Source organism: Pseudorca crassidens, chromosome 16, assembly GCF_039906515.1.
Source record: "Pseudorca crassidens isolate mPseCra1 chromosome 16, mPseCra1.hap1, whole genome shotgun sequence".
NCBI classification, from domain to species: Eukaryota; Metazoa; Chordata; class Mammalia; order Artiodactyla; family Delphinidae; genus Pseudorca; species Pseudorca crassidens.
In genome coordinates, this window is record NC_090311.1 from 36,823,134 (window position 1) to 36,839,536 (window position 16,403).

Genomic DNA, 16,403 nt, shown 5'->3' on the forward strand with positions numbered 1-16,403 from the left:
AACATAAAACACTTTCAAAAGCCAAATGGTCAGGTATAGGATATGTAAGGCATGCCTTAAAACGGCATGTGTGGAAAAACCTACACTTAAGTAGATAGGAAGTGGATGTTATTATTTTGGCTACATTAATATACATATAGTTCATAGAAAAGATAAGGGATAATTCTACCAGAGTCCTAAAACCTCACTTTAGGTATGAAGTTAAACCCTGTGCACAAACCCTTGCCAAAGGATAAAGACAATTTGAAGAGAATTCAAAATAACCATGATGGGGAGGAGACTGCAATATGTCTTATGGCGGTGGGTGAAAGGAAATGGAATGTTTAACTCAAGTTTCAGGGGACACAGGGCAATTGTCTTCAATTACTTTAAGATATGTGTAGTAGACATTTGGTTTTTGGCAACTCAGTGTCACGACTTCACATAACAGCCATATGTATTTGGTGATTCATTTGTTCCTTCAAATTTATCTGAAATTAGTGCTGCCGCTGGACTATTAAATTACATCATTCATTATATTTTCATTTTTGCTTAGGTCAGTTTAGCTGAGTTTTTTGATTTGCAATTAAGAGTTTTAACTAGGGCTTCCCTGGTGGCGCAGTGGTTGAGAGTCCGCCTGCCGATGCAGGGGACGTGGGTTCGTGCCCCGGTCTGGGAGGATCCCACATGCCGCGGTAGCGGCTGGGCCCGTGAGCCATGGCCGCTGAGCCTGCGCGTCTGGAGCCTGTGCTCCGCAACGGGAGAGGTCACAGCAGTGAGAGGCCCGCGTAACGCAAAAAAAAAAAAAAAAAAAAGAGTTTTAACTAATACAAAATGTCATCTCTAAAAAGCATTAGATCTTTGAAGTCCCTAAGGACAGACCAAAATGTGTAAACTACACGCTAGAAGTCTTCAGTTAAATGGCAGAAACAAATTTTATTTTTTTAATAAATTTATTTTTGGCTGCATTGGGTCTTCGTCGCTGCGCGCGGGCTTTTTCTGGTTGTAGCAAGCGGGGGCTACTCTTCGCCGTGGTACGCAGGTTTCTCATTGCGGTGGCTTCTCTTGTTGCAGAGCTCAGGCTCTAGGCGTGCGGGCTTCCGTAGTTGTGGCTCACGGGCTCTGGAGTACAGGCTCAGTAGTCGTGGCGCACAGGCTTAGTTGCTCCGCGGCATGTGGGATCTTTCTGGACCAGGGATCTAACCCGTGTCCCCTGCATTGGCAGGTGGATTCTTAACCACTGCACCACTAGGGAAGTCCCAAATTTCTAAGAATAAGGACTATCTGAAGACAAAAATTATCGTTTAGGAAGATAATTCAACCTTCAAATTTTGATGGTTAATTAATAAAGGTGAATTTTGAGGTCTTTTTTAAACTGAAGAGTCTATGAAAGTATCTCTAAATAAAGTTTAGGAAGGCAAGCACAATACTGACAAAATTTAAAGTTATTATAAATATTAATTTTAGTTCAACTTATATAGTTGTATTATTCATACGCTGATTTTATACTTTCTTAGTGTTATGCTTCTTATATATTTCAATATTTTAATATCTAGTGGATTTTAAAATCACTTAATAGACCTTAAAGTCTAATGTTTAAATAGAGAGGCTTGTATAGTTGTATCTTTGTTTTGATATCACAACTGTAATTTTATTGCATATGAAGTCTCTACTTGGGAACATAACCTTAATCGTAACATTATTCCCAATGGGAGAAAATGACTTGCTGCAAAATAAGCTATTTGCTGCCAAACAGGACAAATGCTTCTACTGATAGGTTAGGACTTCAGTCCTGAATTACTGAAATACTTAAAGACCATTCCCTTGCCTGTTCTTAATTCTTGAATAAACAAGTGAAATCAGCGAAATAAATAAAACCAGCAGGGAGATAAGTAAAACGAACCTTAAAAAAAATTTAATTCATGAGATACACTGCAGTATTTATGTATGTTTGAATATGCTGAGAAAAAAATATCTGGAGGGATACCTATCAAATTATTAACAGTTTACCTTGGGCATGTGGAACTGGGGTAGGGCGAAGGAAGTGCTCTTTTAAATTCATATACTTTAGTATTGTTTGAAATTTTACAATGAGAGTTCACTACTTCTATAATAATTAAAACTATAATAGAAATTTAAAAAATAAAAATAGTAACAAAAAGTAAAAAACACAGTAGTTTTAGGAGGTATGGAGAATATATACAGTATATATTACAGTAGTTTTAAGAGCTACGTTGAAGGTATGGAGAATTAAATCATATGGCATATTTTTCCACTAACACTGTGGTGGTAAATATAATTGTGTCGTCTATAATCAAGGAAACAACATTAAAGAAGCCACTTTTAGCAACATCCCGATTTAAAAAGTCCTCTGGGGTAAAAGCCCTTAAGCAGTGACCCTTCAAAGTGGATATTAAAACTGAAAACAGGGCTTAACTATTCCTAGAGGATCTACAGGAAGACATGTCAATCTGAAAACTTCAGACAAAAGGAAAAGCTTCATAGAAGTAACTTTGGAATACTAAAACAGTTAACCAAAGGCCAGAAATTGTGTGGATGAGAATTCCAACCAGTCCAGACCCAAAACTAAATCACTGAAATCTTGGTAATCTGGGGATGTAGGTTAGGGGCATCTACTTTACCCATTTGTTTATCATTTCTCCCAACTTCTCAATTGGTCCGCTTTTTATCTCAATGATTTTAACCTAAAAATACTGCAATTTTAATTGGAAGGAATAAAATTAATTCCATCTAGATTAACTTTAGGTTTATTCTTCTAGTTAAAAGAACTAGAAAAATTTGAAACTAATGACTTTCCATTATCCATTTTTTTCCTCATCACTATTTCTAGCTACTTAATGAATATTTTGGGAGGTAATACTTTGGATTTCTCATGGGTCCCTGAAGTTCTGTATATGGGGAAATCTTTTTTCTCATGTTCTAGTATTTTCTCCTTTTATTGAAGTCATCAGGGATGACAAACTTCTATTATAAACTTTTTTCTTCCAACAAAGAGGATTCTTTAGGTAACTATCATGTTGATGGTTAAATATCCTCAAAGTTGGAACATCTGTAACTAGAGGTTTCCGTCTTCTGCAAGCTACATAGTTAAGTGCTTAACTAATATAATTTTGCACTCCTTAAAAGACTGTTCCTGACGTAGGTGTCAAAGGCATGTGTAGGATTATACTCGCAGCATAAGGAAGTGATATGGAAAACTTCACAAAACCTAATCAGAAAATTATTATAAATAGCAGAGATAAAGGATATAAAGTCATAATGACCATACTTTATAAAGTTACAACAGCTGGAATTTTGCTGTTTCTCAATGGATTACTGTATTTTAATTAAAAAAAAAGATTCATCATAACTAAATATATAAAGTATTTAGCATGATGCCAGATACAAAATAACAATTCAATAAAACTTAGCTCTATAATGAACAATGGATTAAAACAATAAAGAAAAATATAAGAAACCAAAATGGAGGAAAAAAGCTTAGAACTAATTTCCTGGAGTATGTATTTAAATGGAAAGTCGAAGCTCACAGAGAGCAGTAAGAAATTCTGCATTTTCTGGATCTATCTTTTGGGCCCTTTCATAGTACTCAGCAGCTTGCCTCTTTTCTCCCTCCAGCTTGTAAACAAACCCTAGGGCACTTAAACTCTGCACATCTGAATCATTGTGACCAAGTCTCTTGGAAGCCAATTTCTTTAGAGCACTTGTCAGTTTAGTACGCAGAGATGACCTGTCTTTGACCTTTAAGGCTTCTAAATAATGGTGGATGGCAGTATTTTCTGATTTACAGTGAAATTCCTGAAAGCGGCCATAGTGGTAGTGGATCTGATGTTTGTGGTCATCAGTTATGTTCTCCAGACGAAGAGCTTTCTGAAAAATGTCTTCAGCGTTGCCATACTGGCCTCCCTCAGCATACATGTTGGCCAGGTCCGTGTAGGCAAATGCAAACATAGAATCTCGCTCCACAGCTTCTTTGAAATGAAATATAGCTGATGTAATCAGCTCATCAACTTTCAGTTTATCCTTTCCTTTAGGTCTGTTGCGAGTGGCCTTCTTGATTTGGATCATTTGTGCCCTATAGCAAAGTCCCATTTGGTGATGCAGGAAAGAAGAGGTTGGTGTTGCCTCTAAGGCCTTTTTCAAAAGTTCAAGAGCTTTGTCCCAGGAATTTTTTCTCCTATAGAATTTGGCTGCATAACGAAGAACGTAAGGTTGGGATGATATTTGGTCCAGGATTTCTTCAATATACTTTTCCCCTTCGGCTTCTGCATGTACATCTTGAAGCTTCAGCGCCAGAAAAACCTTAATATAGGAATTATCTGGGTTCAGGGTAACAGCTTTCCGCAGGGGGCCCAGAGAAAAGCTCTTTATAGACCCTTCTCTGTCAGAATCATCCAGCCGATACACTGTGATGGCATAGCCGATGTTAAATTCTGGATTGTCGGGTTCTGCTTCCAGAGCCTTCTCAAAAGCTGCTTTAGCCTTTTGGTAATACTTTCCTCCAAATTTCAAGAGTGCCCACCCTTTCTCACAGTCAATCTCTGGACGCTCCAACTTGTAGTCAGAAGGACTGGACAATTTCTTGCAGACGTTCCCTACCTTGTCTATATACTTCTGAGCTTCTTTAAGCTGGTCCATGTGATAATAAACCCAGGCGTAGTTTCCCCAAGTGACCAGACTTTGTACTTCTTCTTTGTCCGAGTGTTCTCGCTGTATTATTTCTTCTGCTTGTTTCAAGCACTCTAGAGCATCTTTATTTTGGCCCTTCAGGTGTTTCACATAGGCCAACAGGTTATAAAGAGTGAGTCTGGATTTTGTGGTAAGAAATTCAAGCTGTTGCCCAATTGTATCTTCTACATCAAACAGATCAATGTCTTCCTTAAGTAAGTTCCATGTGAAGTGACATTCTAACTCCAACAGAATGGCCTTCAATGAGTCCTTAGGAATTTCACTGTCAAAGATAAAATCCTTTTTAATTTTTGAAGAAATAAAGGAAATAATAATTTTTTAAAGCTTAAACAGGTTGTTAAGCAAAGAACTGTATTTTATCTATTTGATCTTACAGTTAAAGCACTAGGTTTCTATAACTCTATACACAGAGGAAACTAGTATAGTTATGTCCTAAAATATTTCATTAAATTCACATTATTTATTGCAAAACCAATTCTGGAGAGATGACAGCATTTTCTATGTTATAGGGTATCTATTTCCTTTTGGCAGTCACTAACCCACAAGGACCACCTATTTTTAGAGAGGGGAATTTAAAATATCGTATTTACTAGTTCTGAAAATTAATAATAATAGATATATACACAGTTAATAAACAACATAAAAATTTCTTTTCTGTATTATGAGTAGTGAAGGGAAAGAGGAGAAGGTGAGAAATAAGAAAAATAAGTACACTGAAGGAGAGAGAAGCCACATGAATATATAATTTTTGCAGAGAAATAAAGAAACAAACAAAGGAAACCCCACAGAGAAAAAAAAGACACAGAGTCAGAAAGGAACAGGAACAGGAACACCAAGAGACGGGAAGAAGTATAAGTTTGAGATATAACGAAGATTTAGAGAAAATGGGGAAAAAGCAAAGGGAGGGTTAGTAGGTTTTGATGTTATGTGGAATATCCTTCTGACCTTTAGGATTGTGGGCATAAATAAAGGCTACCACCTATTATTAACTTAACATTACCCTTAATGTTCACTTCACAAATATTTGTTGAACTCCCTTTGTGTGAAGCACAGTGTTATCTCTGCAGGGCCTAGTTTCATCTCTGAAGCTAGGAAGCTGAAGGGGAAAGGAAGGGACAGGAAGTATTTATTCATTACCGAAAGACTTTTATGTGCAAGATGTTCTGAATAACCCTGGGGATGTAACTGTGAATAAGACACAGCCCTGCTTATACAGAGCTTATAAGTACACTAAGTACACAGTCAATTACAACTCAGCATTCCAGTAAAGTTCCATGGAAGTGACTCAGGAAGGGCACATAGTCCAGTGTTGTGGACATCTGGGGCCTTCATTTGGTGGAACATCTCCCCCTACTCTCAGTCCATGTGATCTGAGACAGGCTGTCTACACTTTCTTCCAGTCTGTAGGAAAGCACACATATTCCAGCCATTCCTTGGACCCAGTGATATATTCAGAGATAATCCAATTAAAATATAATTTTGCTGAAATGGGGCTTTGCTGGAACTCTCTTCCAAAAATTTTAAGCTTGTAGAATATAAGCTGGAGTTGCTGGTGGCCATCTTTCCAAACTCTTGGGGACAGCCTGCCTGAGAAAGAATCAAGCATAGAGGAAAGCAGGGCTTAGACAGGAATAAAGACAGATTGCTTGTGGTGCTGATTAAATACCTGGATCACCCTATCCATCCCTGGACTTCTACTTTTTTAAGGAAATAATCTCTCTTTTTGCTTAAGCCAGTTTGAACTGGGTTTCTCCTGTCTGCAACTGACAAAATCCTGATTAATATACCTAGTTTTGCTGATGGTAGTGGCGAGGCAGTCAGGAAAGACTTTCTAAATCTACAATCGGCCACAATTAAGGGTTGAAAGAAATTTACAGAAAAAAAAAAAGCTACTTAAGGCTTCTCTCAAAGAGGGAAATATTCTAATTATCGGATGAATAATGTACAGTGTGTGTATTTCCCTTTATGCTGTGCACAGGACTCTCCTCCTTATATGTATGTATGCATATTTGTATAAATGTTTACGGGAACTATAGTATTTCTATCAAGAAACATTTATTGGGGACTTTCCTGGTGGTCCAGTGGTTAATAATCCGCCTTCCAATGCAGGGGATGCGGGTTCGATACCTGGTTGGGGAACTAAGATCTCACATGCCACGGGGCAACTAAGCCTGCACGCCGCAGCTACTGAGCCCGCACACTCTGGAGCCCACGCACCACAACTAGAGAGAAACCCGCACGCCGCAATAAAGAGCCCACGTGCCACAACGAAAGATCCCGCATGCTGCAACGAGGATCCCGTGTGCCGCAACTAAGACCCAATGCAGCCAAATAAATGAAAAAAAGAAGGAAACATTTATTGATCACCTCATGTCATACGTGCCAGGCAATATGCTGGTTGTAGTGAATACAGTAATGAGCAAGATAGAAAAAGGCCTTTTCTTCATGGTAATTCTATTATAGGAGAGGAGGGAACAAAAGGGGTTGACAGAAAATAAACATGTAAACAAATCAACAGACAACATAATTCCAGACAGTAATAAGTGTTAAGAAAAAAAAAATCAGAGTAATGGGATTATGTGGTGGTGGTGGTAGTGGTGGTGTACTTTAGTTATGATTGTCGAGGAATTCTTTTAGTTGGGGCTGACCTGTGCATTGCAGGATATTTAGTAGCATCCCTGGCCTTGACCCAGTAGATGTAACTAGCATTCCTCCGGTGGTGACAACCGAAACTGTCTCCAGACATCACCAAATGTCCCCTGGGGGAGCAAAAATCACCCTGGTTGAGAAGCACTGGCTTAGACCATTCTGCCCTCAGATCTTTTATGACTTCCTCCTTTTCATTGTTGAGATCTTACTTCAACTCAATTGCCCCTTTCTAATCTTAATAATCAGTAGGGGAGCAGATAAACCAAGAAATCTCGTGTCATGAAAGCCTAAAGAAGAAAATGTTGATTTTGAAAAAAGAGAAATGTTTAATGTGCACAATGATCCTAAGAGGTTGAGAAAATGAGGACAGAGATCACTGTTGGGGGAGGAGTAAAGTTGTGGGGGAACTTGTTGTTTTAACAGAACGGTAGGGATGAAAATATTACTGGAGTGGGTTGAGGAGATAATGGGAAGAGAAGAAGAAGTGGATATGGTCACTCCTTCAAGGAATTTTACTATGAAGGGAGTAGAGAAACAGAGGCAAATCTGAGGAAATTGTCAGCATTCACTCAATGTATGCAGAAATGTATTAAAAGTGAAACAGAGGCAAATCTGAGGAAATTGTCAAAAATTTTTTCATATTTTTAATGACTTAATGATATGTCAAAGGGAAATGATCCAGTATTAAGGGAGAAAATGATTCTTGTGGGAGAGATGGGGATACTTGTGAGAAGGACGGAATATGAAGCAGAGTGAAACTATACACTGTTAATACTACTCAAATCTTTATCTCCAGCCCCAAACTCCTAACCATGGTTACTATGCCCTTTACCATCTGGCCCATGTCTACTTCTCTAACCTCATTTTGTACCACTTTCCTCATGCTCACTGCACTCCAGTCTTACAAGCCTTTACAAAATTTTATTGTTTATTATTTCTTATGCCAAGTATGCACCTACGTCAGGGCATTTGTACCTGCTTTTTATTCCCTCACTCTGTGAATTCTTCCTAAGAGAGTACTAGGGTTTACTTATTCTCATAATTCTGGGCTTGGCTCAAATCTCAGCTCTTCAAAGAAGGCTACCCCTGACCACTTTAGCTCAAGCTGCATCTCCACCTTGCCTGCCATCCTACAGTCTAGTCTATCACATTTTCCTATTCTTCACAGCACCTTTATCAATATTTTCTGGGAGTTGGGAAGGAAGAGAAGAGTGCTTTGAATCAAATATGAGATTGAGGTTTTAAAATGAATTGGGCTGAGTCTTCAGGAACTGGAAAGAGGCTGTCCTAATAGCCAAAAGTGGCAGAAGAGTCAGAGAACTGGACTAAGTACACAATTAGCAGTAGTGACTAGAAAAATAAAACCACTTCATAGTTATAATCTAATCATATACTTCATGACATGTTTTCTAATTTTATAAATACTAAATTTAAACATTAATAGCTAACTTAGTATTATATTTAGTAGACATTTACATTCACTTATAATTACTAATTTTAATTTTATAAATTTTTCATATTTATTCTCTTGTGTGGTCTGTATATACATGTAAACACATATATACAGGTCCCACATTTTAGTGATTGCAGGTTCTAGACCAGAGCTTTCTAACAGAACTTCCTGCCACGATGGGAATGTTCTTATCTGTGCTGCACAATGTGATAGACACTACACACGTGACCACTGATCACATGAAATGTGGCTAGGATGACCACTGGACTGCTTTTTATATTTTATTTACTTTTAATTAATTTGAATAGTCACGTATGACTAGTGGTTACTGCATGGGACAGGACAGTTGAAGACACTGGGCCTATAGAGCTTAATGTATAAAAAAGCCTCAAGCCCAACAGGCTAGACCTCTACTCTAACTTGAAATTTTCCCTATTTTATTGACAGTGAGGGCTAAATTAAATGGCAAACAAGGATATATATGAGAAAACAACTTTATGCATAAGACCTAGGTTCACTACAGATTCAGCTCAATAGTATAAATGTTACACTTGTACAATATATTTCTAGAATCAGATGAGAGGTCAAAAAAAACACCCCCCCAAAACCATTCACTTGCCACACTGCACATGTCAGGCAGTCTGCCAAGCACTTTACACAAATTACATTTAATTTTTATAACAGTGTCTTATTATTTTCACAATTTTATGGATGAGGGCTGGGAAACAGAGTTTAAATTACATGTCCAAGGTTACACAGCTATAAAGTGTCCAAGCACAGATTCAAACCTAGTTCTGCCTGACTTAAACAAAAGGTTATGCCTTTTAACCATAATGCTATACTACCCCTTTCACATAAAAATTGGAGTTGTTTTTAAGAATAGTTTGCTTTAAAATATAGGATATGTCTAATGTATGTAAAATTCACTTTGCCTGGGAAGGACTTAAAAGAAAACAAGAGATTTTAGAGCGGCTTAAAGAGCAGGTAAGAGGTTGTGTAACTGCCCATTGGAAAGGACATGTCAGACAGTTAAAGGTCTCAGGATAAGAAAACAATGGTTTCAAATACGAGCCCTCAATCTAAAGTCATAGCATTCTGCATTGTTGGAGCTGTTTTGAGATGGAGCTGCTTCTCACTAGGACACGCTGTGGAGGGGCAGAGAGGGTGATTAATGATTCTTTCAAATAACAAAAGAGCTGGGTGGAAATGTATTAAAAGTGATCTGAAGGAAGGACAAAAATCTTAGTTATCAAAGATATAATTATCATCATTATTCATGTAAGGGAATTAAAATACCTTTTTTTCCATAATCCAAAGATATGCTGATGATCTTCCAAGGTATTTCTTCTATCTCTGATCTCTCCCCTGAATTCCAGACTTATCTAACTTTTAGTTTACACCTTCAATTAGAAGTTCAGTTGGCATCTCAAGTAAATATAGAAATTATAGAAATCTGGGTTCCTTGAGCCTGTTCCTCCCTTGGTTTTCCCCACCTTGTTCGGTACCTCTTAGTTCCACAGGCCAAATAACCTAGGAGTCATCTTTGATTCCTATTCTTCAATAGGAAGTCCTGTTAATTCTATCACCCAAATACATCTCAAATCCATCCACTTTTTTCCATTTCCACTGCTAGTCTAGGAAAATAGGAAAGACTATTACCTTTCCTTTGAGCTGTGGCAAAAATCTGGTCTCTGTTTCCACTCTTGGTCCCCATACAGTATCAGTAAACTTTTAAAAATGTAAACCAGATTACGTCAGTCTTCTGGTTTAAAATCTCCCAATAGCTTCCCAACACCCTTAGATTTTAATCTAGCCTTTGCCATGTCTTACAAGTCCCTAAAGGAGCTGGACTTGTCTACCCACCCAACCTTGTCTTCTCCTACTCTCCTCCTCATTAACTGTGTTTTAGACATACTGACCTTCTTCCTATCTTGAACATATCAAGTTCAAGGCCTTTTACACCTGTTGTTTTTACTCTACTTAAAAAGCTCTGCTCCTAAATCTTTGTATGACTAGCTCCTTCCTTTAACTCAGCTCAAATATTCCTTACCCAAGAGGCCGCCTGTGGTAGAGCTATCTAAAATCACCCCCTCCATTCTAGGTCACTCTCTTAGCACTATTTTATTTTCCTTATAGCTGTTATCACTTTCTGAATTATGTTGATTATTTACTCATTCATTCTTGGTTGTCTATTTCCCCCATTTAAATGAGAATAAGGACCTTACTCCAGTTTTATGTTTTTCACCTCTGTGTCCCCAGCATCTGTGATTTCAGGCATATAAGAGAAACTCAATAATAAATATTTGTTGAGTGAATGCAATTATATACTGGTAGCTTCTGGCATTTCCAGCCCAGAGGCATGAGCCTAGCATTAAAAAAAAAAAAAGCACCTGAATTTCAGATGAGGGAATTCCTGCTAGCTCTTCCCATCTTGCTAATGGCTCCAAACTTTCTGCCACTTCAGTCTCCCCTATCCAACATGGGCTTACCAGCCCTCTGCCCAACCACAGAGTAAAATGAACATCTGCCTCTGCACAAGGACGATGAGGACGGAGGGCTGCCCCAGGCATTATGATGTGGCTGTGAGATCTCCAAGGGACATTCAGTTAGCCGTGTAAGTGCTTTGCCCACACTCTGGAATTTATGCACAACTGGACACTTATGACAAGTTTTACTTTTTCAACTATGTCTACTTAATTTTTAAACTTTGTCTCTGGGAAGCTGGCAGAGAGAGGCTATTGTGTCTCAAGAGGCAACATCTATCTTCAGGTAATTTTGTGTGTGTGTGGGGGGGTGTTTTTTGTTTTTGTTTTTTGCCAGGAAGGAGTAGTCTTTCATTTTTCTTGGGAGACAGTTAGTGCCCAATGGGGTCCACCCCTCTTCCACACCAACCTGCATCTACATACTGTGCACCCGCCTTTCCTTCCCTATTTCTTCAGGCTCCTTCCTGATACTTCCCACCTCCCTCCCTTCTTACAAATGGTAGAAGTGAGGCATTTATTAAATATTTTTAGTCAACATTTGCAAATATTATGTGCCCCCTTCTACAGTCCTAAGAGATGGATGCTATCAATTTCTACAGGTAAGAAACAGACCCACCGAACTGAAGAAACTTTGCTTTGGGTCACCCAACTCGTAGGTGGTCAAAGTCAGGATTTAGAACAAAGGGCTCTACGGGCTTCAGGGGCCCAAGGTCGGAATCTCCCACTCCTCAGCTTCCCGATGGAGAGCGTTAACTACCCACGTGCAGGGCAGGGGACCGGATTACATGGGTCAGGCTAGGACCACCCACCACACGCCAGTCAAGGAGACGAGAAAGAAAGCCTCATAAAACGGTGGATGGGGTGGAACTAGAGCAATCTGTCCATGGTACAAAGGAGGGGGAGAAGTCAGACCCAGGAATCAGAAGGCAAAATGGCAGGAACGGACGCGTGTGACGCCGGGCGCTGAGGCCTGCGGGGACCGGCCACGCAGAAGCCGCCCGCACCGGTCCGGGGCCGGCGACGACCAAAGCCGCAGGGAGGTGACAGGCCCGCGGGACGCGTCGCCCGGCACCCCCAGCCCCGCCGCCCCCCGGCCCGACAGTCCCGACCGCGGACGCCCGGGGCTCCAAAGAAGGGTCCGCTCGGCCACCCTCCCCAGCAGGCCCGCCTTCAGCCGTCCCGGGCCCGGACGGGGCTCCCGGGGAGCGCCGCCAACGCAGATGCCTGGCGGCCGGGCTCGGCCCCTTCAAAGGCCGCAGCGCTGCGCTGGAAATGGAATACGCGAGAAACGCGGGTGTGCCACAAAGGCCCCACGGAGTTGGGGAGAAGAAGCGGGCAGAAGCCCTCACCTCATGGTGGCTGGGCTCTGAGTCCGTCTTGGGAGGCGCCGGTCCTCTCCGCTTCTCCCCTCAGCGCTCGGCTGCTGCGCGGACTGAGCGGCCCCGTGCGTGTGCGCGCGCGCGAGCAAGATGACCGCAGCGCTAGTCCGCGCGCGCGCGCGCGCGCGCGCGGGGGCGTCCGCTTTGTTCAAGGCAGGACCCGAGCGGGAAGAGGAAACTAGAAAGTGAATCTGATCCCCGACTAGGCGGAGTCCAGCCCCGGAAAACAGAAACTTCTGGAAGAGCTAGTTGAGTGGGCCCCGGAGCCGGCTGAGGAGTCTCAGTGAGAGGTTTGCGCAGCGCGGGGTCGTTCGGGGTGGAATTTACAGCTGGGCCTCGAGACTTCGGTATTGGCTCTCACCTATCTCGCTGAGGCCACTTGCCTCAAGATTAGCTTTCTTGGGGATGGTTGTTTGTTGTTGTTGTTGTTTTAACTAAAATGACAGGAGATTGCTCAGCGTTATTTTGGTTGGGTGGAGGCGATGCTCTTTACAGCTTTCTGCGTCCTAGGCTGGAACTCAAGTCTTGATTCAGCCAACACAGGTGCAGTGCCGTGCACTTGTGCCATGATTTCCATTGGGTAAATCCAGAGAAACTTGGGGGCCAAAATGTGTATACATTCAACATTTTGGCAGCTATTGCCGAATAGCTTTGAAAAGATGTTTATACACCCCCCACCCACAATTGTATGAAAGTTCCCTTGCCTTCCATGCCCTTGCCAACCGAGCTTCCTATAATAAGGTCCCAATAAAGATGAGGTGGTATTAGGAATCTAAGCAGAAAATAGCGAACGCCAATACACTAAAAATTTTGTCCCCTTCGAATTCAATCATTCATTTCTTCAACAAGTTTTATTAAATAACTCCTAAGAGCCAGACATTGCTGAAGGCCCTGTCAATATAGCTGGGAATAAAAGAGGCAAGGGGCAAGCCCTACCCCGTTCACCGTCTTCTGCATTTTGTTCCTGGTTGTGCACAGAGAGGGGAGATAATTCTCAAACTTTGAGAAAACGTGTTCATCATCGAAACGTTTCAAAGGCACCAGCTTATCACTTTTATACCATCCTAGTCACTTTGCTTTCAAATGAATGGGCAGTGATGTACAGTTTTTACTATGTGGTCACTAGTTTTAAAAGTGCTGACTTTTTCATTCAGTTTTGCTGGAAAAAGGGGCCTGTAGATAAAGTCAGTTCTTGCTTCCCCAGAATCACGGCAAACATGGCTAACAGTGTAGGTACAGAAGTGTAGTTAGTTGTGCGTTTGTGATTTTATTGCTCTCCTATTTGTTTGGAGATAATTTTTAGTGTGAGAGGTAAAGATAAAGAACATATAAAACATTTTTTGTTAGGTGGTGCTATGGAGAAAAAGCAGAGAGAAGGTTGGAGTGCAAAGTGTTTTGCTGTTATAAATACCTTGGTGAGGGAAGGTTTCACTGAGAACGTGACAGTTGAGCAAAGATCTGAAGGGGGTGAACGAATGAGCACTGTAGATATGGGGCTAAGGAAGAGCGTTCCAGGCTGGGGGAACGGTAAGTGCAAGGCCTGGAGGTGCAAGCATACTTGGCAAGCGCAGATGGTGTGGTTGGAGTGCAGAGAGTAGGGAAAACGTCCTAAGAAATGAGGCCGGAGCGGTAATGTGGATGCAGTGGGTGTGTAGTCTGTTGTAATGTTTAAGTGGGAAGCCACATTTTAGAAAAAGTACTGAATGGTTTATTTGGAGGTAGAAAAATAAGCCCAGAATTTCCTCCTTCCTAAGGATGTAGAACATTTAATAGAGCTCTGTTTGAAAAAATTTCCAGTGCGTAGGTAGTGTTTTTTCTTCCTTGTTCGTACTCCTTTCCTTTCCTTTCTTTTAGCTGTATCTGGGCCAAGAGATAGTCTTTGCTTATTAAGGTTTGCGTGGACAGCAACTAAACAATCAATGATAAAAACCAAAAGGGAAAAAAGGATCCTGGTTATCATCTTATATTGTTTAGGAATTCAAATTCAGAAAGACAAAAACCATCTATAAAAATTTTAAAGGAATATACACTTTCACGATTGGGAAGAAGCAAAGACCCAACTGTTGAGTAGGTGTTGAACATGCTGAAAGTACTGGATGGAATTTGAATCTCAGTCTTTTTTTCACAGACTGTTGGATTGGGTGGATTCTTGGGAAAATTAATCGTGTATTACCTTCTGAATTTATTCTCATCAACCTGTGAAACACAGCAACTAGAGAAAAAGAGAAATAGAACATGAAACATGGCAGCTGATCAAAAATCTGCTTGGGAAACTGAAACTTAAGTAATAACTCTTCCAAGAAATAGATATAAGCCAGAGTTTCTCAACCTTGACACTATTGACAGTTTAGGATGTTTAAGCAGCAATCTTACATCTCTCCACTAGATGTCAGTAGCACCCTGCAGTTGTGACAAATGAAATTGTCTCCATATAATGCCAAATCCAACTTTTTTTGTTTTTTGTTTTTGTCCCGAGGGGCAAAATCCTCCTCTTCCCTCTTCCCCACAGTTGCGAATCATGTAAGTAATACCCTCATGTATATACCTAATTTATTTGAATTAGTCTTCCAGCACAGCCCGAAAGAAAGAGGAGGTGGACTTTAGGTAGGAGAGGGAAAGTGGATACAGATGAAGGGAAGTTGGGGGTGATACTGGAGTTCAAGAGATGGCCTGGGTGAGAGGATTGATATCCAGGGGAATGGCAGTAAAGGCCTACTCCCTTCAGCATGGGCTTCAAAGTGGAGGTGCCTGTATCACATTTGGTCTGGCTGGGGACAAGATACAGAGCTATGGACACAGACTGAGGGTGGGCAGTTCAAGCTGGGGCAGGCTGTAGGGTAGAGGCTTTTAGTCCCAATGCAGTTCCAGCTCTAGCAGCATCGTGAGAATGGAGACATTGGTGGCCAGGATGATCCTCAAGGAGGCAGAGCCAGTGGTGGTGGGTAGACAGCAGTTAGCAAGGACTTGGGCTGGGGCACCTATAATAGTAGTGAATGGCAGGAGGTATGGCTTGGCTTGATTCAGGGTACATGAGAGACCCCCGCTGGGCACCTGGGGGGAACTCTAAATAAGGACACCGACTGAGGTTCTGTCAGTCATTTCCATGGGAGTAACAAGCTCCTGAAATTCAGCTGTCAATCTAAAGCCATCAGTTACTGCTTGGTAATCCCTGGATATAGTCATTTGTAAGCTTGGCAATAGTATCTTTAGTACCAAAGAGCATCTGTTTTCCTGGATTTGCTGCTTGTTGTTTTCCTCTGCAAACATCCAGGCTGTCACACATTTTAGTTTTACTGAGCTCCGGGAAGTGCAGAGATCTCTTCCAGAGTTGGGAAGGATGGGAGAGAGAGGTGGTATTAGGTTATAAGTTATACACACTTAAGTAAATGTGATCTCTGAAGGTTGTCAAACACATCTCACACAAACACCTTACATAATCCAGAGATTTATTTTACTTTATTTATTTTATTTTATTTATTTTACTTTATTTTATTTTAATTTATTTTATTTTATTTTTAATTTATTATTTAATTTTTAATTTATTTATTTTATTTTTAATTTATTTAATTATTTATTTTAATTTAATTTATTTTAATGAGCTCTGCTTTCTGGGTACAAACGATGTATAACAATACCTGGGAAAAACTGCCTCGTTGAGAATTGACCACTTATCCAATAATTATTTACTTTTAATATTCCTGACTCGGGGAGTTGGCAGTGAGTTAGACTTATTTTAGTACCTTACAGCCTCCT

At 40.6% G+C, this 16,403-nt stretch overlaps 2 protein-coding genes across 2 annotated transcripts in view; one reads left to right on the forward strand and one right to left on the reverse strand.

The window, feature by feature from the left end:
- Window positions 1–895: 895 nt before the first annotated feature.
- LOC137209017 (interferon-induced protein with tetratricopeptide repeats 5) lies at window positions 896–12,740 on the reverse strand. Its single transcript, XM_067710066.1, has 2 exons — window positions 12,621–12,740; window positions 896–4,948 (listed from the first exon to the last, which is right to left on the reverse strand). Exons 1-2 carry the CDS (start codon window positions 12,623–12,625, stop codon window positions 3,505–3,507), a joined length of 1,449 nt encoding a protein of 482 aa, XP_067566167.1. The 5' UTR covers window positions 12,626–12,740; the 3' UTR covers window positions 896–3,504.
- A 61-nt stretch (window positions 12,741–12,801) lies between these two features.
- The window catches only part of LIPA (lipase A, lysosomal acid type), a 101,502-nt gene continuing 97,900 nt past the window's right edge, over window positions 12,802–16,403 (forward strand). The window contains exon 1 of the mRNA XM_067710065.1: window positions 12,802–12,940. The gene's annotated coding sequence lies outside the window, so the exon portion shown is untranslated. The remainder of the gene's footprint in view (window positions 12,941–16,403) is intronic.